The 27,033-nt window shown below is 46.3% G+C and overlaps 1 protein-coding gene across 1 annotated transcript in view; it reads left to right on the forward strand.

The window, feature by feature from the left end:
• NUDCD3 (NudC domain containing 3) overlaps positions 1 to 27,033 on the forward strand; it is a 102,918-nt gene that overhangs the window by 70,764 nt on the left and 5,121 nt on the right. The window contains exon 5 of the mRNA XM_070765549.1: positions 22,592 to 22,780. Coding sequence (XP_070621650.1) covers positions 22,592 to 22,780 — 189 coding nt within the window. The remainder of the gene's footprint in view (positions 1 to 22,591; positions 22,781 to 27,033) is intronic.

A 27,033-nucleotide genomic window follows, 5' to 3' on the forward strand; every position in this document is an offset into this window, starting at 1 on the left:
ACCCAGGAGCTCCCTGCAGGCTTCCCAGACCCTTTGCCCTCCCAATTTTTGCGAAAAATAGAGCAAAAATTGGCACGTTTTTCACAAAAACGGGGCTGTTTTTGCCTCCAATTGCCCCATCTAGCATGACTGAAGGGAATTCTGGGAGTTGAAGTCCACTAGTCTTAAAACTGTCAAATTTGAAGACTCTTGGATTAGGGATTGAGGGGTGCAAGGGTATTCAAACTTGGCAAGTTTAAGACTTGTGGACTTCAACTCCTGTTCCTGAGCTAGCATGACAGGAAGAGGAATTCTGGGAGTTGAAGTCCACAAGTCTTAAAGCTGTCAAGTTTGAAGTTTGTAAAAAGTGTACATGGTTGTAAAAAGTATACATGTTTGTAAAAAGTTTTCTGCTACACTGGTATTTTATTAAATAATATATTACTAAACCATTTGGTTCAGAATACATTTTTCCTTGTTTTCCACCTCTAAAATCTAGATGCATCTTATACTGTGTTGTGTCTTATACTCCGAAAAATATGTTAAGTTTAGTTTAGTTTAGTTTTATTTGATTTATATGTCGCCCCTTTCCGAAAACTCGGGGCGGCTAACAGCAATCATCAACAGTATACAATAATAATCCAATACTAAAAGCGAATTAAAAACCCCTTAATATAAAAAACCAAACATACCATACATACAATTGTAAAGGCCTAGGGGGAGCAGGAATCTTAATTCCCCCATGCCTGGCGGCAGAGGTGGGTTTTAAGTAGCTTGCGAAAGGCAAGGAGGGTGGGGGCAATTCTAATCTCTGGGGGGAGTTGGTTCCAGAGGGCCGGGGCTGCCACAGAGAAGGCTCTTCCCCTGGGTCCTGCCAAGCGGCATTGTTTAGTTGACGGGACCCGGAGAAGACCCACTCTGTGGGACCTAACTGGTCGCTGGGATTCGTGTGGCAGAAGACGGTCCCTGAGATAATCTGGTCCGGTGCCATGAAGGGCTTTATAGGTCATAACCAACACTTTGAATTGTGACCGGAAACTGATCGGCAACCAATGCAGACTGCGGAGTGTTGGCGTGACATGGGCATATTTAGGGAAGCCCATGATTGCTCTCGCAGCTGCATTCTGCACGATCTGAAGTTTCCGAACACTTTTCAAAGGTAGCCCCATGTAGAGAGCGTTACAGTAGTCGAGCCTCGAGGTGATGAGGGCATGAGTGACTGTGAGCAGTGACTCCCGGTCCAAATAGGGCCCCAACTGGTGCACCAGGCGAACCTGGTCGAACGCCCCTCTCGCCACAGCTGAAAGATGTTTCTCTAATGTGAGCTGTGGATCGAGGAGGACGCCCAAGTTGCGAACCCTCTCTGAGGGGGTCAATGATTCTCCCCCCAGGGTAAGGGACGGACAGATGGAAATGTCCTTGGGAGGCAAGACCCACAGCCACTCCGTCTTGTCTGGGTTGAGTTTGTTGACACCCATCCAGGCCCCAACAGCCTCCAGGCACCGGCACATCACTTCCACTGCTTCGCTGACTGGACATGGGGTGGAGATATAAAGCTGGGTATCATCGGCATATTGATGATACCTCACCCCATGCCCTTGGATGATCTCGCCCAGTGGTTTCATGTAGATATTAAATAGCAGAGGGGAGAGGACCGACCCCTGAGGCACCCCACAAGGGAGAGACCTAGAGGTCAACCTCTGACCCCCCACTAACACCGACTGCGACCGACCGGAGAGGTAGGAGGAGAACCACTGAAGAACAGTGCCTCCCACTCCCAACCCCTCCAGCCGGTGCAGAAGGATACCATGGTCGATGGTATCGAAAGCCGCTGAGAGGTCAAGAAGCACTAGGACTGAGGACAAGCCCCTGTCCCGGGCCCGCCAGAGATCATCCATCAACGCGATCAAAGCAGTTTCCCTGCTGTAGCCGGGCCTGAATCCGGCCTGCTGAGGACCTAGATTATCGGCTTCTTCCAAGGACCGCTGGAGTTGGAGCGCCACCACCTTCTCAACAACCTTCCCCATAAAGGTAAGGTTGGAGACTGGACGGTAGTTATTGAGCATGGCTGGGTCCAAGGAAGACTTCTTGAGGAGGGGGCGCACAAGTGCCTCCTTATAAAGGGCCGGAAAGGACGCCTTCCCCAAGGAGGCGTTGACAATCTCCTGGGCCCAGCTCCGTGTCACCTCTCGACTGGCCGAAACCAACCAAGAGGGACACGGATCCAGTAGACAGGTGGCAGAACTCACAGCTCCAATGGCCTTGTCCACTTCATCAAGTGTGACCAAGTCAAACTCCCCCCAGACAGATGGACAAGGACGTTTAGCCCCAGTCACCTCGACTGACTCGTTGTCAGTCGACTCTGTTTTAAAATTGGAGTCGAGGTCCGCTCGGATCCCAGCGATTTTATCAGCGAAAAACGTGTTAAAATCCTCGGCACTACTCTGCAAGGGCTCCCCAACTCCCCCCTGATTAAGAAGGGAGCGGGTCACCCTAAACAGAGCGGCCAGGCGGGATTCCGCTGATGCAATCAAGGCGGCATGATACGCGCATCTTGCCGCCTTGAGCGCCACTTTGTAAGTCTTAATATGAGCTTTTACAAGTGTTCGATCGGATTCGGACTTACTCTTCCTCCATCGCTTCTCTAGGGTGGTTCATGGAAGACTGCCCTAGTTTAATCATAACTTTGTGACCACATTTCTGAGCAGATTTGGGGATGGGTAATGCTAATTTAAGATTATTTTACCTTTTCGTCCTCTAAATATAAGAATAGGAGTCAGGGATGATTGCAGAATCGAACTGTTGCATCCATAACATCTCTTTTGCTCCATTTATTATGGTTGACTGCACCAGTCAATACAACATTTAGAGCAGATTTGGCATTTTTTCCACTTATCAAATCTTTCCCAAGGACCTGAGTTAGGCAGACCCTGTGTTAATAATACTAAAGGTATCCTCACAGGATGTAAGCTGTTCCAAATAAAGCTGCCTTTTGTAATTGGTGGTGATTTTGTCAATGCTAATGGTGTTCATGGTGCTCCAAATTCTTTGGGATTGCACTCAAGATACTACTATTATCCAGACTTCTTTGTCTTTCTTATCAACAGTTTTTATTATTATATTGCAAAAAAGGATATGTAGCCTCAGCCTCTGCATGGGGCTGTGTCCTCAGTTGGATTACTAAAAATAAACCAACAAACTAGCTGATAAAATTTAGCTCCAGCATGTTACAAAAATACACTCTTGGAGTTCTGGCATGCGATGTTATTTCTTATACATACAGCTCACTGCTGCAAATTTTGCTGGAGGTGAACTGCTCATGCAGTACTGTATTAATAAATTTAGATTTAATCAGCAATAGTTGACACTGAAGGCAGGTTCTGCAGCAGTTTTAATCCGCTGTTGTTAGTTCTAGTGTTGGCTGTGGGTGTGAGAATTAGGCAAAGTCTTATCTAACTCTGGTGCTTGATTTATTCTCTGTACTGAAGGAGCGGGTCCAGCAGTCACGTGGGTTGCTTGCTGTCCAATCCGCATAGGACCGAGCCTTGTCTTTAAAAAGATTGCTGGATCCGCCCCTTCCCCAGAATTTGCTTGGTCCTCCTACCGGCAGGACGTGTGGTGGCTCAGCTCCTCTCAAAACACCTTCCCTCTTCGTTCTTCTTTCTCTCTCTCTGCAAAACAACAGATAAGTTAAAAAAAATTCAATTGCCTTGTCCTTCGAAGTTTAGACTTCCACGCCAGCACTACTGAGCTCAGCGCCAAAAAGGGAGAAGCCGCGGTGCGGCTAAAGCCATGAGTTTATTAATTGCCTTGCTCGCGCTGCTGCCGGATTGCATTTACTAGTAAATCTAATCAGCTGGGAGTTTATTATTGTGGCCTGTTTTCCTCCGGCGGTGTGGGACACTTAACAAGCTCTCTTGTTCGTCTCCTGGACTTTTATCTTGTCTCCATTTAAAATTTTGGAGCGTTTTTTTCTTGGCGCAAAGGCCCTCAGCGTCCAGTAATTTCGGCACTTGCTGCTCGCCCATACGCAAGTTGCTTGGCGCCATCAAGTCCACCGCGTGGCCTGGAGTAGGCTGTGAAATCCTCAGACTATTAGTCCCTAGCTAGGCCTCAAAACCAGCGTGCCTTGGTTTATTTTCCATTTAATTAGTGAGGCCTGGCCCATCTGTATTCATTGGCACAAACTTTGGAGTGGTCCAAATTGTCTTTAAATTGCAGACGCTCCTGGGCCTAGGAGCTTGGGCCTCTTTCCTCTTGGGAATTTTTGCCTAATCATAGTAGCTTCTCTCCCCTTTTGGCTCAGGCCTTGTCCCTGTAATTTGTTCAGGCCATGGCTTCCTCCTTTCCCAAGAGAGGCACTTCTTCCAAAGGTTCCATGGATGGTAGGCCTACTGGTGTTGAAATTGATACCATCCCCCAGGCCTCTTCCTCCTCTTCCTCAGTAGCTCTCCCTATGGCTAGGGCCACTAGAGCTGAAAAGAGGCGGGACCAAGCTCTTCAAAAAATCCACGAGCGGTCAGCTAAACGTTTAAAAGTTCAGGCCCAAGTACACGTTAGCCCTCCTGACACTCCAGAGCCTTCTGCCCTGCCTCCCTCAGGTGTCCGTGTGCTTTCCCTGGATGAGCCAAACCTAAATAGACCCCAACCTAATCTTTGAGGCTTAGGTCCAGGGGAGCCAGCTATCACAATGGAAAATCCCCTTGAGCCAGGTCCAACCCAGGCCTTCAGGGTCTCTCCTTTATTACCTGCTCCTATTACTAACCTTTCTCCAGAGCTTCAAACTATGTACTCTGCCTTATCTCAAGCCATTGATGCCAAGCTTTCGGCTATCAATGTGCCCTCTCAATCTTGTCCCCCTTCACGTGCCCCTAGGCCTGTGAGTTCCTTCTCAACCTACAGAATCCCAGTCCAAGAACCAGACTCTGATTCCTCACAGGACGAGAATGAAGAAGATGAGGACGCAGAAGACAGGGATGACCCCTTTCAAGGCATGTCAGAGGATGAGGAATCCCAAAACAAGATTCCCTCTCCTGCTACCATTTTTCCTTTTCAACTGTTCAAGTCCCTTCTATTCAAGACAAGAGCAGCCACAGGCCTTGCTAGGCATGACAAACCTGCTGACTCCTCAACGGTTCCTCCAGAGGAGAACCTTCCATTCTTCATGCAGGAACAAGAGGATACTGAGGTCATTCCCATGCCCAAACTGTTCAAGGACGCTCTGCTTAAACAGTGGGACCATCCAACCTTCGGATCTAACCCCACTTCTAAAGACAAGAAATTATATAAGGTTTCTCCAACTTATGAAGATCTTCTTGCTTTTCCTAGAGCAGACCAACCAGTGAAAATCTTACACTCTGCGGCAGCCATGCCTGGCGAAGCAGAAGAAGTGTTAAAACCTGAAGATAAACGCTTGGAGCAAATGCTAAAGAAGAGTTTCTTCACTGATACCTGGGCTATTAAAAGCGCAGCAGCAGAATCTTTCTTCTCCAGAGCCATTCTCTTGTGGCTTCAACAGCTTCAACGGGGCCAACAGGACTTCAATAAGGTATTTGCAGCAGCTCAATATGTAGCGGATGCCATTCTGCAATCGTCAAGATTTGCAGCAAAATCAGTTGCTGCCTCAACAATCGCCAGAAGACTCCTATGGCTTCGCCCCTGGTAGGTGGGCGTGAGGCAGAAGTGGCAGCTTTCCATGGGGCCTCTGAAGCACAATCTTCTATTTGGACACCCTACTTACAGAGACTGCTGACAAAAAGAAAGTCCTGGGACCCACTGCCAAGAAGGCTATCAAAACACAGCAGCCCTTTCGGCGTCCCAATTGCCAACAAGATAAAGGGTTCGTGTTTCAAAGGAACTCAGGTCAGTATAATTCCCGCTTTCGTTCCCAATCAGACAGGAACCCCAGGGGCAGAGGATCTCGCTTTCAGAGGGGCTCCTCCTCCTCTAGAGCCTCTAAAAAGCCCAGATGGTAACCTCCATCCTATTCCCATTGGGGGGCGCCTGGCCTGGTTTGCTTCCAGCTGGCGCCGTTCCTGTAAGGACTTCTGGGTTATCTCCACAGTGGAATGGGGGCTTCAGTTGGAGTTCATCTCTATGCCTCCTAAACACTTCATATCCTGTCCATCCCCTAGATCTTCCTCCTCTCGTCTCAGAATGGAAGAAGCAATAAAGCACCTTTTGTCTATTAGGGCTATCCAACCAGTACCCTCCTCTCAAAGAGGCCTAGGCTTCTATTCCATCCTCTTCATGGTCCCTAAGACCTCTGGAGGATGGAGGGCCATTTTGGATCTTAAAAGATTAAACCAATATGTAAAATATAGAAAATTCAAGATGCATTCGCTATCATCCATCCTAGCTTCCATACATCCTGGGGACTACATGTCTTCCTTGGATCTTACGGAGGCTTACCTCCACATCCCTATTGTAAAGGGCCACAGATAATTCCTCCGCTTTGCCTTCCAGAGCAAGCATTATCAATATAGAGCCATGCCCTTTGACCTGTCCTCGGCTCCTCGAGTCTTTATAAAGCTCTTGGGCGCCCTGGCGGACCATATTCGGGCCACTCCCATTAATATTTTGTGCTATTTGGATGACATATTAATTCATGGTCCCTACAGGATCATGGTTTCTTAATCAATCTTAAGAAAAGTCACCTTCATCCTTCCACTTCTATTCAGCACCTGGGAGCAATCATAGATTCTGGCCTGTCCCAGGTCTTCCTTTCTACTGAGAGGAAAATCAGCATCAAAAAGCTTATCTCAGATTAGATCACAAAAAAGAACCTCCATCACTTCCCTGTCTTCCCTACTGGGAAAGATGGTGTCCTGCATTGGCATTATCCCATGGGCACACCTCCACCTCCCATGGGCACACCTCCCATGGGCACACCTCTGTTGCCATTCCAGAGATCGGGAATCAGCAACTTGGCATGTCTCACGTCCATCCCTGCCACCGTTATGAGATCCCTCTCTTGGTGGACCTCCTCCACCCTGGACAAAGGATCCCTCTTCAGGATTCCAGACCAGTTAACCATCACCACGGATGCCCGCCAGACCCACGCTCTGGGCCTGATAGCCCAAGGCACGTGGTCAGCGGAAGAGTTATCCAGACCAATCAACTGGCTGGAATTGAGAGCAATGTTGTTAGCCCTCAAGAAGTTCAAACCACACATCACACAACCACTTGGTTCATTTCCAGAAATACAAGAATTACTAAGAGGCATATCAAACCTCAGGCCTCCCATTGTCCATAGATATCCATCCTAGGACTTACCTCGGGTTCTGCATTCCCTTACTCAAGGGCCATACGAACCCTTAATGTCATCATCCTTCAGGTACCTATCTTATAAGGTAGCCGTTCTGGTGGCAATTACGTCCGCTCGACGCATATCAGAACTGGCCGCTCTTTCCATACGGCAGGACTTATGCCAGTTTCATACGGACAAAGTAGTCCTTCGTCTGGACCCTACCTTTCTCCCAAAGGTCAGCTCCATGTTTCACAGATTCCAGGACATGGTGTTGCCTTCATTCTGCTCCAATCAGAACCATCATCTTTCCATCAGATGGCACACACTAGATCTCACCAGAGCTCTGCGGATCTACATCCAATGAACCAGACCTTTAGCCTTATTTATAGCCTATCACCCCAGATCCCTGGGATCCAAGGCATCCTCAACAGTATTAGGCCATTGGATTCGAGGGGCAATCTCGAAAGCATAGGAGTCAGCTTCCCTCAGCGTACCAAGAGGTATCAAGGCACCATCCACAAGAAGTGCAGCCACATCAGCCGCATGGGTAACCCCACGCTCCTTTGGAAGAAGTCTGCAAAGCAGCCACTTGGGCCTCTCAAAATTCATTTATAAGGCATTACAAAATTGACTCTTACGCTTCAGCGGATGCTGCCTTTGGCAGAAGAGTCCTCCAATCATGGTAGCCAACTAATCCCTCCTGAGGGACACATCTATTGGGTATGTCCCACATGACTGCTGGACCCGCTCCTTCAGTACGGAGAATAGGCGTTGATCGCTTACCTCAACGCCTCTTCTCGTACGCTGAGTGGGTACAGCAGTCACTTCCCTCCCTAGGTCTTTTTCTAACTATGGTTATATCTTTTAACCTGTTTTTTCCTAATAAGAGAGTAGAGCATTATTCGAGCCACCACTTTTCGAGCCTAAGTCTATGGATTCGCGAATTCTGGGGAAGGAGCAGATCCAGCAATCTGTCCTATGGGGATTGGACAGCGAGCAACCCACGTGACTGCTGTACCCACTCAGCATACGAGAAGAGGCATTCAGGTAAGCAATCAACGCCTATTTTCTTCCAAAATGAAGGTCTTCATGACGACCTGAACATAAGCCATTACAGATTTGATCTACTTATAGTATATGTATGTGTTTCTAGATCAAATTTGCTCAGCCTTCAGAATGATCTCAGGTAGCATGGACTAGGCTATAGGTCCTGGAATGTCAGAAAAGGAAAATAATATTCCTGGCCAGTTACTTTTGAAAGTCTCTCTGTAATGCGAAGCAAGTTGATTGAAATTTTTAAAATCTTGTCCTTTAAACTTATTTTCCGATACAGGCATTTAACAGTTTTGTTTCAGTGAAATGAATAGGTTTTAGCAAAGCATTGTAGAAGGATGAGGGGATCCTCCTACTCTGGGGAAGGATTTCATCCAATTATATTTAGCAATGCATTATCAAGCTGATATCTTCCAGTGACGTTACCTATATATTATTGGTGACTGCTGAAGCATTCTTGTGATGTGCTGGTAGCATTATACTCTGCCAGTGAATATGTGCCTGCCTTACCGAGACTTGGCTTCTACTGTGGACTCCTCATTACTGAATCATTTTAGCAGTTGAAAATAGGAAATTCAGTACAATCGTGGCATATATAGGAACACTTGTCACAGTTTTAGGAGGCTACTAACTGTGTAAAAGAAATCTCAAAAAATATTTAAATGTGATGACATAAAGCAGTGGCCAAAAAGTTTGCATTTTTGTGGACATCCTATACATTTCTTTGTGCTGTTTGATCAAGGGATTAAAGTTTGTAATACAGGTAGTCCTCAACTACCACTACCAATTGAGCAGTCTGTGTCAAAATTGAACAGTCCTTTCTCAACAGAGTGGGAGGGGTAGGACATAATCTATCTCCAGTCTACAACACAGTCCTTTCAACAGTTCCTTCTAGGCTCCACACTCATTTGCACTATTCAGGTGATTCTGATGACACGGATAAACCGCCAGCTGGCCATAAAGACTTGCTAAAAGAATGCAAATGACCAGCTGTCTACAAGGAATGTAAATCCTTCAATTCCCCACTATTCAGTCAGCGCTAAAGAAGCTTTTTGGATGAGAAGCGAAACATCTTTAAACATAAAAACAGAAAGTCCAGTTACCTCTGGAAAAAGCACCTTTGGGACAACCATGACCTAGATGTCTAAAACTCTCCATAGACAAACTAGTGGGTTGTTTTTGGGTTGCAGGTGACTTCCAAGTCATTTATTCATCTGCCTTTATGAAGCTCAGAAATTCATGATAAGGCAGTTCCTAAAACTAATTGCCACAGATGCTTTAAAAAGCCAGTTTGGTCTAGTGGCTAAGGCACCAGGCTAAGAAGCAAGAGAACATGAGTCCCACCTTCGCCATGAAAGCCAGCTGAGAAGTTTAGGTCACTTACTCTCTCTCTCTCAGCCCAACTCATCACATAGATTTGTTGTTGCACAGAAATAGGAACAAGAAATTGTGTTGGATATGTTCGCTGTCTTGAGTTACTATATTTTTTGTAGTATAAGATGCACCGGAGTATAAGGTGCACCTTAGTGTTTGGGGAGGAAAAAAGGGAAAATAATCTGCTTACCAGATATTCATAGCATTTTTAGTCTGGTCAGCTTCAGCACATTATTTTATCCCCTGGTTAGGGCTTTAAAAAACCTTATTTGGACAGAGTAACAATTAAAGAGCTTGCAAGTCAGTAAGTGTTGTGAGTGCTCCTTGTCCACCTCAGGTCATGTCAGATTCTGAGGATGAGTCAGGTCCCTCTGGATATCCTGGGCCAGGGTAGTTGCCAGCTGAAGCAGGCAGCGAGAGTGAGGGAGAAAGTGACCTGAATGACCCTGAGACGTGGCTGATATGACAATAAAGGAATGGTCCCAATCGGAGGATGAGGAAGACATTAGAATAGAAAGTCAATGGATAGACCCTTGCTATAGAACATTGCTCAGAAGGTGAGAGGAGTTGCATAGTAAAAGGTATTAGTGTATTGACTTAGCCTCTTTGTGGTGTGCTGTCGCTTCCAGGAGTATAAAGGCAAGGGATCTTGGGAAACCGGGTGTGGGGATTCAATGTCGTTCAATGGAAGAGATGTGAGACTGGGGATGTGCTTGAATAAGGCTTTAAAACCATGATTTCTGCCACAATAAAACTCATTTCACTGCTGAAAGCTTGTTGCCAGGACTCCGGTGAGCAAAATTCATGTGCTTAAATAATAAATGGACTTTGTTATCCAGGAATATTGATTAGGCCGAGTTTGGCGCCTTTCCCGGACATTGTTGACATTTAGCTCTAAAGAGAAAATACTCCCTTCTTCTTGGCCATTTGAAATCATTTTGTTATGTGTGCTTATATCAATAAAGAGTTTGATTTATCCATAAAATAAAGGATTTTTGATTTGGGGTGTTTCGATCCGAGGGTCGTGCACAGAATAGTAAGAGCTGGGAAAATTATTACCACCTGGTTAGGGCTAGAAAGAAACATTCTGAGCAAAGATTTAGTGCTTGAAAAACATTGTTTGCAAAGAGTAACAATGAAAGAGCTTGTAAGAGCTGGGAACATCATTTGCACCTGGTTAGGGCTGGAAAAAAACATTTGGAGCAAGTAAGAGCAATGAAATAAGATTTAAGATTTAATTGGATTTGTATGCCACCCCTCTCCGAGGAGCCCTGCAAAGACAGGATTTGGAAAACTTTCATCACAGAGAGTAACAATGAAAGAGCTTACAAATGGGTAAGAGCTGGGAACATCGTTAGCACTTGGTTAGGGCTGGAAAGAAACTTATTCGGAGCAAGTTAGAGCAATGAAAAAAAACCTGCAAAGACTTAGGGCTTGGAAAACATTCTTTGCAGAGAGTAACAATGAAGGAACGTGCAAGGGAAGAGTTGGGAAGATTGTTAGCACCTAGTTAAGACTGGAAAATAAGCTTCAAAAAAAGCTACATTCAGAATATAAGACACACTTGAATTTTAAGCCTCTTTTAGGGAGAAAAAGGTGCGTCTTATACTCTAAAACTACATTGTTTGCAAAAAATAATACAGGCGGGATATAAATTAATAAAATTAATCCCCTCCCCAATTGCAAAGTAGTCCTGGTGCTGCTTTCTGATGTGACAAAAACTCTTTATGTGGAAGGAAGTGTTAATACAAATCAAGCATATCTCAGGAAGAAATTATATTTTTGAATTATGAAGAATAGTGTTCTTCAAAGTCAACCACTTGGAAGAGTGGTATTTCTTCTGTTTCTGGTTCACCTGCACTTATTTATTTATTTTATTTATTACTTAGATTTGTATGCCGCCCCTCTCCGAAGACTTCCCCAAACTCCTGACCTCATGGGTAATATTTCTCTGTGTGACCCTTCTCCAATAGCCTAGTTAGTGTGTCAGAGAACAGAACTAAAATAGATTCACAAGAGCTGTTTTTAGAGTCCGTTCTGGGTGCTGGGCTGAACCATTTTTGTTTCTGCATTTACTAACTCACAGTAGCAAGCTGTTTTGCTTTTTTCTACAAACACTCTAATGTTGCTTTTTGGTGGACAATTCTAACACGTTTATGTTTTTGGAGAGAAACTCCAAAGGCAAAAGTGGTGAGAATATTTATAATCACAATGAACTGAATGAATAATTGATTTTTAGTGGAAAATATACCGGTAAGTCTGGAATCTTTCCAAGCAGTTGCCTTGGAAATTCATAAACAGTGTGTCACATTACTGCCATCTTTAGGAACTTGTCTCATGCTTACTATATGTCTGCTTCAAAGGAGTTGATTTGACAGGATGCTTATGGGCAGGATTCAGGGACAAAAATGTTATATGCAAGTTTTGCATGGAAGGATTTATATCATCCTATGAAATGCAGAAATCAGAAACACACATGGTTCACTTTTAATCTTGGCATTGTGTACAAGTAGTCCTTGAATTACAACAGTTCATTTAATGACTTTCAAGGTGCCAACAGCATTGAAAAAAGTGACAGGACCATTTTTCACACTTATGACTGTTGCAGCCAACCCCATGATCATGTGTTCGAAATTCAGGCTTTTGTCAACTGACTCATATTTGTGATGGTTGCAGTGTCCTGGCGTCATGTGATGACCTTTTGTAACCTAAGAAGCAAAGTCATTGGGGCAGCCAAATTCATTTAACAAATGTGTTACTAAACAACTACAGTGATTCTCTTAACAACTACGGCAAGAAAGGTCGTAAAATAGGGCACTTAACTCACTTTAAAAATGTCTTACTTAAGATCAGACATTTTGGGCTCAATTGTGCTACTACCTGTTTTCTTCCTCTTGAGTTTTGCAGGCTCCAATTCAGTTGAATTCTTCCTCCCCTGTAGTTTGGTTTACAAGAGTGTTATACATGTGTGTCTGCCTCTGTATCTGTGTTGGACTGCTCGTAAGAGCAAATAATGGCGTGCACTATAGAAGAGAAAACAACCCAATGCTCACATTAGAGTAATAGCACTATTAAAATGATCAAAGATGTCAGAGTTCTCTGGAATGTCTTTTTTTATGTTTAAAAAAATATACAACCAAATAGGGGGACTGGGAGCGGAGAGGCAAAAGAGAAATAGAAACTTAGCATTTGATCAGAACTGTATTCCAGTACAAACTATATCACAGGGATCTCTATTAAAACAGGGATCTTTATTAAGGTAGGATGTATATTTTAATGTACTATTAGAAGTAGAAATTGAATGATTATTAATACTTAAATAATTTATGTACTTTTGATGTCAGTTATGTATGTACTATATCCTAAATATGTTCCATTTAGTTTTAGAGTAGATCTCTGAGGTCGTAGAAAAATTTCTATTTATACTCTGATGTGTCTTTTCGGAGCCTTATGCAAATGTTGAACCTAACGCTGCAAAATTCAAAGAAGGTTGTCGATTAAAAAATGGTTGGTTCTGTCTTGTCTGGGAAACCCAGATTAACTCAATTGTTTTACAAATTTTCATCCATTTCTAATTAGAAGTCCAAATTGAATATTAGCTAGGTGATGAAGAACAAGTCCAGGTCCCTTCTATTAAACATTGTTATGTTATTGGGCCGAGGAAGCATACTTCCTTGTCTTCTCTCTCTCCCCCCACCTTCCCCCCCAAAGATATGGATGGCAGTCTTTCTCCTGGGTCTGATTTCAGGCCTGGGGTTAATGTGCTCGAGAGACACCTGTTTGTGCAGGCGGTTTCATTTTGTATTATGTTTTTAACTGTTTTGCTCATGTGTTGGATATTGTGAGTTAGCCAGAGCGTTGTGTGTGGGCAGGCTAAATAAATAAATATAAACAAAGCAACCTACACATCTGCACCTGCTCCTTCAGATGTTTGAAATATACCTTCTTGAACACTTAAAACTGAGAGGAGAAGCAGTTAGCCAGATCTAAGGGTGTGAGATGAAAATGGAGGAGTTTGCAAAAATCAAGCTGGTGCCATTTGTGCTGCAGATGGGATGGCATATTATTTGATTGGAATGGTAACAGTATCAGCCTTATTTTTTTTTCATAGTGTGGCATTGACAACTTCTGCTCTTGGCAGGTTTTTCCCCCCTTTCTTCCATTCAATCATGTCCGATTCTCAGAGACTGCCTGGATCAGTTCCTACAGTTTGCTTGTTAGGGAGGTTTTCAGAAAGTTTTTCATTGCCTCCTTCCTAGGGCTGAGAGAAGATGACTGGCCCAGGGTCACCCCACAGGCTTTGTGGCTAAGGTGGAACTAGAACTTGGGGTCTCCTGCTTTCTAGCCTGGTGCCTTAATCACTACATTCAACTGGATTTTGTAGACACCCCAGCATTATCAATTACTGTATTTTGTGTGCTTTAGCAATAAGTCCGAAGCTACTGCATGTTCTATGATGGCACTATGATTAGAATACACTATTGCAGAATAATTGATCATTACTAGGAGTTCAATCCTGACCAGCTCAAGGTTGACTTAGCCTTCCATCCTTCCCAGGTGGGTAAAATGAGGACCCAGATTGTTGGAGGCAATATGCTGACTCTGTAAACCACTTAGTGAGGACTTTAAAGCACTGTGAAGTGGTATATAAGTCTAAGTGCTATTGCTATTGCTACTGTAATTTTTTTTGAATATAGAAAAGTAGAGACCAGGCTGTTTTATGGTAAGTTGTTTTCATTCTAGGTACCAGAAATGACTTGAAGACATGAAGTTTGATACTGTATAAATCAGGTGAATACTTAGGTGAAAGGTATTGTGGCAACTCATATTTGATGAGTCAGATAGTATTTCTTGTACGGAATTTGAATTTTAGAAAAAAAATTGCTCTACCCAATTCAGTAGATCACAGCATTGCTCCGAATGACCTATTACATTTTTAAAATCATGAGGTGCTCTTGCACATAGGGAGAGGAAGGTTGAAACCATTAGTGATTGCTGTTGTGTGAAAAAGGTTAAGTAACTTTTTTCAGTGCTGTTGTAACTTCGAACAGTCACTAAATGAGCTGTTATAAGTCCAAGAATACCTGTACTTTTTGCTGAATTGAGCTTACCGGATGTTTAAGAAAAATTGGGTAAGGGAGAAGCCCTCTTAAAGCCCATTGAGAAAAGGCAAGGTAAACCAATTGTCATGCTGAGCGAATGCAGAGCTAATGTACCAAAGAAGGGGGAAAACAGGAAAATGGGGCTGTGACCTAAAGTGTATCTGCTTTCTGAATTTCTAGCAGTTTTCATTGATAAGCCCTCCAGGTTTTTTTTTATTGTGGGTGCTCCAGAAATTGTCATTAATTTCTGGAAAGTACCTAGTTCCCTGACTTTGCTTCTGCCTCATATGATAGATGTATTTGAGAATCTTCAACCTCACTTTTATTTTCATTTTCATTTTATTTATAAGCCCCCAATGGGTTGAATTCATGTGATATATTAAGCTATAAATTGTGGCTTACTAACCATAGTGGCTGAATTCATACACGCCTAACTTTCTAAAATAGTGCATTCTCCTTCTCTTTTTGACAATTGGAAGCCTTCAATGATTTAGCCTTTTTCTGATTCAATTTTTGGATCTATATTTACATCTATATTTACATGGCGAAAAATAGTAATAAGGGCAGTTTTATAATGTTTGTCAAGTCTGAATATTTTTGACGAAAAGTGTAAATTTGTGGCATTGCACCAGGAACATTCTGCAAATGATCGATAAAGTTTTGAGGAGCAAACTATGACTCTAATGAGAAACAGTTCTCCTTCACTTTGCATCTCTCCTTACTTTTTGTTTCCTTTTAGATTCCACAGACATGATTCTGCTATACATTAAGCTCTCTGAAACCTTGAATTTCAACCTGGCACTTGACCAAAGTTATCATCTTTTCTATTGTTAATTAAACAATGTGCTCATCAATAATTTCTTCCCCTTGCCGCCAGTGGTATTTGTGACCTCCCAAAGAGCAGCTCTCTCTTTCTTGCCACATTGCAAAACAGGCCTGTTTCTTTATTCATTGTATTAGTGGTCACAGAATAGAATTTTCTCCTACAGTTGCCCATTAACTCTGCAGTCTATTACACACGAAGAGTGGAGATTGGATGTTGGTTCTTACCTGATATGTCCATTCTTAAGTGTATCAACGGGGGAGTCCAGGATGGGTCATCTCTAGTCCTTTAGCTCTATGACTGCATCGATTTAACTGAAGACACATCTCCCTTTTCATGGACTCCAGTTTTGAAATGAAGTTGAAGTGAACCAAGAAGAACTGTACTCAAACTAAAGCGAACTCTGAAACAAGAAACAGGCAAAAACAACCACAAAACGCCAACAAAAAGACCAACCACCACTACCACCCAGCAAGCCACCAGACCATACACCGGGCGAGACTGGATTCCTCCGTCAATCCGCATAAGAACAGACATATCAGATAAGAATCAACATCCATTCTCCATGCTCTGATTGATGTCGGAATCCAAGATGAGACATACCAAAGCAGTTTGGCAGTCTCAAGGGCGGGAAACTGTCTGGTCCGGAACGTCAGCCTCCACTAAAACCCATTGGAGGACCCACCTGCCAAAGGCAGCATCGGATGAGGCATAAACATCGAGATGGTAATGTCTAATAAAGGGAGACAAGGATGACCAGGTTGCAGGCTGGCAAATCTCCTCTACTGACGCCTGAGAAGCCCAGGCCATGGAAGTGGCAGCACTCCTAATTGAGTGGGCTCTGATGCCCACAGGCACCAGGAGCAACTGAAGCTCATAGGTCTTGGGTATAAGGTTCTCAGCCACCAACCCACCATGGAAGGTGTTGCCTTTTGGCCCAGAATTGACGGCAAGAATGTAACAAACAGTGATTCTGACTTTCGTTAAGACAAAGTCCTGGAGATGTAAATGCAGAGCGCCTGCCTTACATCCAGAGTATGCCACTTGCTTTGCAAGTGATGACTAGGTCTTTGACAGAAGACAGGCAAGATAACTCCTGAGCTTGGTAAAACCAGGAGTTGATCTTGGGGAGAAAGGTGGGATCCAGTCGCAAGACCACCCTGTTAGAATGGAAAACACAAAGGTACAGTACCGCCAACTCTGAGATCCTCCTTGTTGATGTTATAGTCACCAGGAAGACCATCTTAAGTGAGAGAAAACGGCTGGCCTCCCTAAGCGGCTGTGTACTGGCTGGATAGGAACATGAAGGTAAGCGTCTGTAAGATCCACGGAGGCTAGGAGATCGCCCTCCCTGATTCCTTGAAGGATGGAGGAGAGCATCTTGAACCTGTGATAATTCAGGTACCTGTTGAGCCCTCTGAGATTGAAGATCCACCCTTCTGAGGATTTTGGAACAACAAACAGGTCGGAGTAAAAGTCTAGCTCCTGTTGATCCTGAGGCACTGGTTGGATTGCCTGGATGGCCAACAGTGGCTTAGTGGCCTTCTACATAAGCCCATCTGGACGGGTCCTTGGAAATGGGCAGCATAGGAAGAATCTTGGAGCGGGAGAAATGAACTCCAAGGACAGGCTGTTCCTTATGGTCTTCCAGATCCAGGCATTTGATGTGGTCTCCTCCCATTGGAGGTAGAAGACGCCAAGATGATCCCCTATGGGAGGAAGAGGCTGGCCGTTATTTCTGATGCTTGAAGGATGATCCATGCGAGGCACGCTGGCTCTGGAACTGCTGATTGTCTCTGCTTCCAAGGCAGGTCTTTCAGGTTGATAATCCGATCTTGGGAAGGAGAGCCTTTGCTGATTGGGAAAGCCCGAAATACAGTGATGGGCGGAAATGTACTCGGTGACTGCGAGAAACGCACCTTCCTCTTGTCTTTAGTCTCAACTAAAAGGGGATCTAATGGTGAGCCAAACAATATTTCACCCTGAAAGGGTGCGGAAGCAAGTTTCCATTTGTTTTTGGAGCCACAGCAGGTGGAAGGCTGTCACTGAAGCAGCCATGGCCCTAGCTGAACATTTTGTGGCCGCAAGGGCTGCTGCATATTCAGTGGCTGCAGTGATTTTACTCAAATTCTGATGGGTCCAAAGGTCCTCAGGGGAGATCCTAACTTATAGCTGGTGAAGCCAGCAAACTGAAGCTCTAGTGAAAAAGGAAGAAGCAGTTTGCTGCCTTTATGGCCCAAGAACCAGTCAGATGGGCTCTATGCAACTCCTCCTCCTTCTTGTCTGCTTTCCAGGCATCCTGGAAAATGAGGTCAGAGCCGCTACAGGGAGGGTCCACTCTAGGCACTTGTACTAGGGGCTCAAGGGTCGAATCCACACAGAACAGGGAACCATCCAAGTTGCTGAGGCAGGCACACACATGGCAATTCAGCTGATTCCAAAATGGCAAACCCTGACTCAAAATGGCTGCCGCCATGTGGAAATGGAGCCCAGCGACCATGTTGTGACCCATGTTGTGATACCTTGCTGCCATCTACTTCCGTGGAGAGCCAAACCAGAAAATTTGAAGCTTTTTACCTTCGGAGGCCTGCAGGATCAATCCCTTAAAGCTCCGCAGCTAGCCAGTCAGGGAAAAAATGTGTCTCATTTACCTTTGCTGCCTTCTGGAACGATTGATTGCTCAAAGCCGGCCAGGTTTGCTGCGCCCACTCTTGCCTTTCCAGTTGTTTCCGAAGCCGGTGATTTTGTAGCACTTGCCCCGGCCTCACTGGCATCCATTTGATGCTTTAAAACAGAGGGAGAGAAGGAGATACCCCCTCGAAGCTTTTGGAAGAACTGGCACTGATTGCTGGCCGGCAATTTAGCAAAATCCTGGCTGCACACCAGCTGGTGAGGTAGCCAGCGGAGGGCACTGCGAGGATGGTGAGTCCTCTGATGAAGAGCACTCCCTTCTTCCTTCGTTTCAGCAAGCTCTGATCAACGGGAGACAGGGAGAATGCAAGAGTTCTCTACCAGGGAAATAAATTACACACACAAGCTACAGTAGCTCAACTCAGAAGCTAAACAAATTACATTTGGGAGCTGAGACTGCGTTGAAAAAACTGGGGAACATGACCAGGGAGGCGTGACTTCAGTTAAATCAATGCAGTCATAGAGGTAGAGGACTAGAGATGACCTATCCTGGACTCCCCCGTCGATCAGAGCATGGAGAAGCAATGTGTAGCCCCCTCCTCCCCTTTCAGTTCCTCTTCCTCTTATTCGCTTTAATCAAACCAAGTTTGAACCAAAATTTATTTCTATATTGTGGATATATGAATTTCCTTTCTTGGTGTATGCAAACTGATTCTCTTCACGAGTATGGCTTATCTTAATTTTCCATTCAGTATGTGGAATGTGATAATGAAGCGGTTTTTGTTTTGTTTTTTACATTACATATCCATTAATGTTAGCTTTTTTTAAAAGAGAGAGAGAGCCAACTCTTAGTAAGGAACTATATTCCTTCTTGTGCATTATCTGCCTTCATCTATGTTAATCTAAGTCGTCTAAGGAAATTATTTTCCCATTCTATTATTTTGTAAATATTTCTATGATGTGAGTATCTTTACTGTCCCAGCTGAAAAAAGGACTTGAAAAATTACTCAATAGGAGAGACATTTCAATTATAGATCCCTTTGAGGGAACCTATTTTATATTGAAGACTGCATTATTTTGGATGTATATTATAAGGCTGCATGTTGATATATAATGAAACATCAGAGCTTGGCAGAATAACTGAATAACAGAGTTAAGAGGGACCTTGGAGTTCTTCTAGTCCAATGATAGTGAACCTATGGCACGGGTACCACAGGTGGCACACGGAATCATATCTGCTGGCACATGAGCCATTGCCTTAGCTCAGCTCCAATGTGCATGTGTATGCTGGCCAGCTGATTTTTGGCTCACACAGAGGCTCTGGGATTTTTGGCTTCCAGAGAGCTTCTTGGGGGGTGGGGAAAGGCGTTTTTATCCTCCCCTGGCTTCAGGGAAGCCTTTAGAGCCCGGGGAGGGTGAAACACAAGCCTACTGGGCCCACCAGAAGTTGGGAAACAGTCTGTTTCCGGGCTCCAGAGGGCCTCCAGGGGGTGGAGGAAGCTATTTCACCCTCCCTCAGCAAGGGGCCCCACCTGGTACGAATGGAATTGGTGATCCGGTAGGACTTTTGGGGGGGTTCCAGAGGCTGCCGCATGCCCCTGACACATGTGCACGTGCCTGCACGTGAGATTTTGCTTCTGTGCTTGTGTCACACGAACCAAGACCCAGCATCTGAGAAAATAAATGAACTTCCACGTCTTCTTTCTTTAGCGTAGAGTCAATTTATTTAACAAAGCCAATTTGGATTCAGCATGTTTCATTCCAACTTAAGGCCCCTTAAGATTACATCCAGGTCAAAAGCTCATCTCCTCTCCCCACACCCACAAGGGCAATCATCAGGACAAATCCAATGCAGGGATTTCTAATTCCTTCCTGTGTTCAGTTACTTTGGATTCTGCATGAAGGAATGTGTGCTACGTGGCATAATCTCTCACTCCCCTGTGTGTGGGGGTTTATTTTCTTTCTACCATACTATGTCAGGCCAGCCTTTGAATTCACATATTAACCTCTGGCCTGACAGCATGCACCCGAAGAGAAATCTCACCAAGAACGCTCGTGGTGAGATTTTGGCAACTTTCACCTTTTTTTTTTGCTTCTGCGCATGAGCAGAAGTGAAATCTTGTGTGGGCACATGTGTTGGGGCACCTGTGCCCAAGTTGGTCTCGGGATTCCGGTACTAGTAGGAAAAGGTAAGTGGAGCCCTTCACTGCCCTCCCCAGGCATTGAATTCCAGTGATCCCCCGGTTATTGCGTCCCCAACCATTGCGAACAGGGTAATTTGCGATTTTTGAACCCGGAAGTCAAAACACCATCTACGCATGCGTGCCCTTTTTTTCTATGGGCACGCATGCGTAGATGGGGCCCGGCAGATCAGCTGCTGGGCGGCTTCCCTGGGTCTTCCCCCTCTTGCTGGCGGGAGGGCGAGCAGCGGGCATCAGCAAGGAGTTTCCCCACCGCCCACGCAAACTCCTCGCTGCCGCACGCCCTTCGCCCGCCCACGCCGTTCATTCTCGCCGCTTTTGAGCTGAGTCCTGCAGCGAATTCGCTCCAGGACTCAGCTCGAAAGCGCCGAGAGCCAGCGCGGACAAGCCGTTCGCTGGCGCTGGCTCTCGGCGCTTTTGAGCTGAGTCCTGAAGCGAATTTGCTCCAGGACTCAGCTCGAAAGCGCCAAGAGCCAGCGTGGACAAGCCGTTCGCTGGCGCTGGCTCTCGGCGCTTTTGAGCTGAGTCCTGAAGCGAATTCGCTCCAGGACTCAGCTCGAAAGCGCCGAGAGCCAGCGCCAGCGAACGGCTTGTCCGCTGCCTGCCTGCCCGCTAGCGAGGAGCCGAAGATTGGGGGCGGCGCGGCTATTTTAAAATGTCGTCGCCGGCATGGGGGGCTTGCCAGCACCCCCCGGACCCCCAACCCGGGTTTGAGGGGCTGCTAGGAAGCCCCCCATGCCGGCGGCGACCTTTTAAAACAGCTGCGCCGCCCCCAATCTTCGGCTCCTCGCTAGCGCTGCGGGAGTAAAAACACCATCTGCACATGCGCAGATGGTGTTTTTACTTCCGCAGCGCTACTTCGCGAAAACCCGCTCGTTGCGGGGGGTCCTGGAACGGAACCCTCGCAACGAGCGGGGGATCACTGTATTGGTGTGGGCACTTGTGCAAGCACAATAGGGTGTGCGCATGCTCTTTCAGCACCCAAGGAAAAAAAGGTTCACCATTACAGGAGACTAGGCAACCCCTTAGACAAATGTCTATCCATTCTCTTCTTAAAATCCTCCAGTGTTGAAACACCCACGACTTTTGGAGGCAAGTCATTCCACTAATTAGTTATTCTTATAGTCAGAAAAATCCTCCATAGTTCTAGGTTTGGTTCTCTCCATGATTAGTTTCCAACCTTTGCTTGCTTCAGGTGCTTTGGAGAATAGGTTGACTTCCTCTTCTTTGTGGCAACACCTGAGATACTGGAACACTGTTATCATGTCTCCCCTGGTCCTTCTTTTCATTAAACTAGTTAGACACACTCAAGGTAGAGTGCTGTACTGCAGGCCACTGAAGCTGACTGTAGATCTGTAGGTCAGCAGTTCAAATCTCATCACCGGCTCAAGGTTGACTCAGCCTTCCATCTTTCCGAGGTGGATAAAATGATGACCTGGATTGTGGGGCAATAGACTGGCTCTGTTAAAAAGTGCTATTGCTAACAGGTTGTAAGCTGCCCTGAATCTAAGGAGAAGGGCGGCATAAAAATCAAATAAACAAATAAACAAATAAATTCCAGCAACCATTCTTCATATGTTTTAGCCTTTAGTCCACTCTGTTCTTTTTAATATTGTCTTTTTTTAGCCTATAAAATAGGAACCATCCTACAAGATCTGGTGTCATACTCAAGGCCCATGGGCCGCAACCAGCCGCTGGGTGCATAGATCTGGCTTGTGGGGCCACCCTGGAAACAAAAAAGGACCAGGCACTGATCTACAACCTCATGGCAGATGGCAGTGTGGAGAAAGCTGTGGCAATTGAAACTGGAGTTTGGGAGGGGTGCCCGCAGCCCTCCTAAGCTCCATTTTTACTGGCAGAGTGCTAGCAAAACAAACTACTGGCAAAAATGGTATTTGATCACAAGACAAGGAGGCATGTTGGCATTTCCATTTCCATGCCCACTCCGTCCACGCTCACCCGGCCTACCAAGCGCAGACACAACCTTCATGCAGCCTTCAATGAAATTGAGTTTGACACCCCACTACAAGATGCAACTTCTACATGGCACCGGGTTGAAGGTAGCAGTTTCATAATGCCAGACTGTAATGGCCGCAGCACTAAGGACCTCCTCCTCCTCTTTGATCATCGCTAACTGCTTCAATCCCAGCTAATGTTGTTTCTTTCTGTCTTTTCCTAGATTAACCTCAGTAAAGTAGGTGAATACTGGTGGAGTGCCATTTTGGAAGGTGAAGAACAGATTGACATTGATAAAATCAATAAGGAGCGTTCTATGGCCACGGTGGACGAAGAAGAACATGCAGTCCTGGACAGACTGTCTTTTGATTATCATCAGAAACTTCAAGGCAAACCCCAGAGCCATGAAATGGTATGTTTCATAAAACTCCACTGCCCTGTGTTAAAGTGGAAAAATAATTATGGTTTGTTGATTGTTCCTTGTTGCCATTCTTTTCTTTAAAAAAAAAAGCTTAATATTGGGTCTTACCATTCTCCCATGCCTCTGGAAGGAGAGTCCAGCATGGGTTTAGCTCAAGTCTTATTGGTAGGGACTGAGTTTTAAATTAATATAATTAACATATTAATTAGGTACCGCCCCCTTTCTGCCCCAAGAACTCAGTTTTAAAAAACTCATAAGTATTGTAATGAAATTTAATACATTTAATAAAATGAACTTTGTAATGTTTTTTCTTTATTTCCCTACAGGCTTGGGATCGTTCTGGGGTCTCTGCCCTCCGCGGGCACCACCCCCATCATTCTCCTTATGGGGCCTCTTCTCTCCGTGGGTATTGCCCTGAGGAGGAGCAACAGGGCTTTTAAGTCACTGACCTCCGCGGCCATACCAAGCCCTAACACCCCAGATGGGGGGGGGGTCTGCCCTCCCCCATTGACGGGGGTGGCAGGAGATTGACGCCTGCTGAGGCGGCTGCTAATTAGGAGCCGCTCAACAGCTGATCGCTCCGATAAGGAAGGGAGTAAATCGCGGCAGCGTTTCTAGCCGATCAGGGACACCCTGAAGGGAGGAAGCCACCGATGCCTGGCAGAAGAGTCTCCCGGTGATCCCATTGTGTATGCCCTCACCTTCTGAGGCAAAAAAATCGTCGCGCCCGCCATTTTGGAGTGCCCGAAAATCATTAATCGGCTGTTTGAATTGGCGCGAACCTGGCAAGCTGCCAGGCAGTCGCAGGGCTCCTATTCTGCCTCGATACTGACGCTGGGGGCTGAGTTGGAGGCTTGGCTGCCAATGGAATTTTAGGGCTAGCTGTCAGACTACACGCACGTTCTCACTTGCGAGTGAGTTCCTCCGTGCAAGCCCATTACTTATTACTGCTGGTGGATAGTTATTGTGAGTACGCTGCCCCTATCTTTGTGATGGCTGACCAACTTGACATGGGGGAGGAGCAGGTCCAACCGACCAACGTGGTTGCAAAAGGGAAGGAGAAGTCTTCAGGCAAACCCAAGATTAAATCTTCCCAGTCAGCCTCATCACTCCGCGAAGCTGAGAGGAAAATTAAAGCCCTAGAACAGCGTTTAGAAGTGGCCTTGTCCCCCCCCCCCCCACTCAAGGGGGACTGACTATAAGCCCTTTTCAACCACTTCCTCCATCAACTCTCTCACCAAGCTTGTCAATGGGAGTTCAAGGTACAGCAACTGAGAGAGACTGGTCACCTGACAGGCAGGCCTTGCAATTTCCACCCCCGTCCTTGTCTTCACCTATCACCAGACCTGAGAGGCCTTCATCCTTAGTCAGGCTGCACCTCAGATTGGGATGCAAACATCAGGTGCTCCCTCGGCTACATTTACGCCAACAGCAGCTGGGCTTAGAGATCACGCAGATGCATGGCAAGCCTTCTCACCAGCGTTACAGGACATTATAGCTAATGCTTATACGCAAGGCATAGCAGCGGCAGCCCAACGCTCTAATACCTTCCCATCTCATACCACCCAACCCAGAGATCTCTGGTCAGTGCCACCGCCCCCTACTGGGTTGGGCTCAATTACGGGTGACCATTCTAATCTGGAGGAGGACAGCGACCACGGGAATGACTTGTCAGATGATGAGTATAGTTTCCCTGAACAACCGCCATTGGCCGGACTGTTTAAGCCCTCTTTGTTCAGAGTTCTATTACACAAAGCGAAACAAGCATTGGCTGTCCCGGGATCTACGGCTCCTGTAGAAACAGGGGATGGCCTGCGCACATCGGCGACGTTATGCAAGGAACCCCCCCAAGGAATCTGACAAAGTGCCTGCGTCAGAAATATTCCTTGAAAACGTAAAGCGCCCATGGCAACACCCGGCGGCGGCACAGGGTCCTTCTAATTTAGAATGCAGATTTTACACGTTCGACAATGAAATGGAGAATTTATTACAGTTCCCGCCGGTGGACAAACAGGTGGCCACGTTAGTGTCCAATGCGGTCGTGCCCTCTGAGACTGCTGATAGCCTCAAACCTGATGAAAGAAGGGCAGAGACATTGTTGAGAAAAACTCATCAAATGGCCGCTTGGGCTCTTCGGGCCGCATCCACTGCCTCTTTTTTCAATCGGGCATCCATCATGTGGCTGCAGGAGGTCCAGGCTAGACTGGGCTCTGACGAGACCCGACTAAGACAAGATTCGAATAAGCTTCTGGCGGCGGCTGAATTTTCGGCTAATGCCACGCTACATGCAGCTAAATTCTCTTCAAGGGCCATGGCATCAACCATCTCGTCATGGCGTCTCCTTTGGTTGCAAAACTGGCAGATAGATGCCAAGTCGAAGTGGACATTGTCATCTGCTCCCTTTGAGGGCACGAAACTGTTTGGGGAGGTACTTGAGCCTGTCCTGGTGGAGGATAAGGACAAGAGGAAGGTCCTCCCGAGATCATATCGACGCCAGGAACGTAGAACTGGTCCATATTCTCGCCGCCAGCCCTTTCGGTGGGACCCAGCTTCCAACACGACTCAGCCTGCCAGAGCTTATTCTCAAGGTCAATTCTCCACACCATATAGAAGTGACAGATCCTACTTCCAGGATCGGAGTAGAGGTTTCCACCAGACGAGACGCTCCTTTAGAGGATCTCAGCAACGAAACTTCCGATGCTCCAAGTGACAACTCAAACAGTATTCCCTTGGGGGGCAAGTTACAGCGGTTCAGCGGGGCCTGGCAGAATACATCCACCGATTCCTGGGTGTTGGCAACTGTGTCTCGGGGATTGAACATCGAATTCCTCCACAGTCCACCACATCAGTTTGTGACTTGCCCGGTGCCCAAGGATCCCGCAAAAAAGACTCTCTTGGAGCAGGAGATTTTACACCTCTTGGAAATCCAAGCAATCAAACCGGTACCGTGCAAGCTGGAGGGTACGGGGTTTTACTCAAGAGTGTTCCTCGTACCCAAAGCATCAGGGGGTTGCAGGCTCATCTTGAACCTCAAACGCTTGAACAAGTACGTTCTCTACCGCAGGTTCAAGATGAGCTCCCTTCGATCCATCCTGGCATCCATTCGGGCAGGGGACCTCCTGACCTCAGTCGACTTGAAGGAGGCATATTTGCACGTACCCATACATCCGGATCATCGGCGGTTCCTCCGATTCTGCCTAAACAACACTCACTATCAATACAGGGCAATGCCCTTTGGCCTTTCTTTGGCCCCACGCACCTTCACAAAACTCCTGGCTGCGTTGACGGCCAATCTACGATCCAAATCAATTCGAATCCTAGCTTATTTGGACGATATCCTCCTCCTTTCTGGAAGCCGCAGTGTGGCACATCGAGACCTGCAGACCACGTTAACTTTGCTACAACGGCACGGCTTCATGATCAATGTGCCGAAGAGTCACTTTGTGCCTACAACCAGCCTCACCCACCTGGGTGCAGTGATAGACACGATTGCCAGGAGAGTGTATCTCTCGCCAGACAGACAGCTCAACGTCCGGGCACTGGTGAACAGACTCCAGCATCAACGGCACGTTCCATTGTCCTTCCTGTCCAAGGTACTGGGGACCCTGGTGTCGTGTGTGGACATTGTTCCTTGGGCACGCTACCATTTTCGTCTGCTTCAATGGACATTACTTCCGTATCAGAGACGGCGCCTAAGTCACACACATCATCTGATCTCCTTGGGACGAGAACTACGCCTCTCCCTAGGATGGTGGAGATCCCCAGCACTACGTCAGGGTTCTCCCTTTGGCCATCTCCGCTACATCATCCTTACTACAGATGCCAGCCTCATGGGGTGGGGCTCCCATGTAAACTCCCACGTGACTCAAGGGCTTTGGAGCCCCCAGGATCTAGATCCGATCAATATCAACTTCCTGGAGTTGCGGGCCGTACGTTTGGCGTTACAAGCCTTTTCAAAAATCCTCGAAGGGCAACATGTTCTCGTACGCACGGACAACGTGGCGACCAGGGCGCATCTAAATCACCAGGGAGGAACGCGGTCACTCAGACTGATGGAAGAAACTGTTCTTCTCTTTGATTGGGCAGAGGCTCACCTTGCCTCTTTGCATGCAGAGCATATAGCGGGGGAGGACAACAAACAGGTGGATTGGCTCAGTCGGCAAGCGCTGGACTCAGCGGAGTGGAGGCTCGATCCCCTTCTCTTCCGAGAGGTCGTCCGTCGGTTCGGGGAACCAACGGTGGAT

Source organism: Erythrolamprus reginae, chromosome 12, assembly GCF_031021105.1.
Source record: "Erythrolamprus reginae isolate rEryReg1 chromosome 12, rEryReg1.hap1, whole genome shotgun sequence".
Classification (NCBI taxonomy): Eukaryota; Metazoa; Chordata; class Lepidosauria; order Squamata; family Dipsadidae; genus Erythrolamprus; species Erythrolamprus reginae.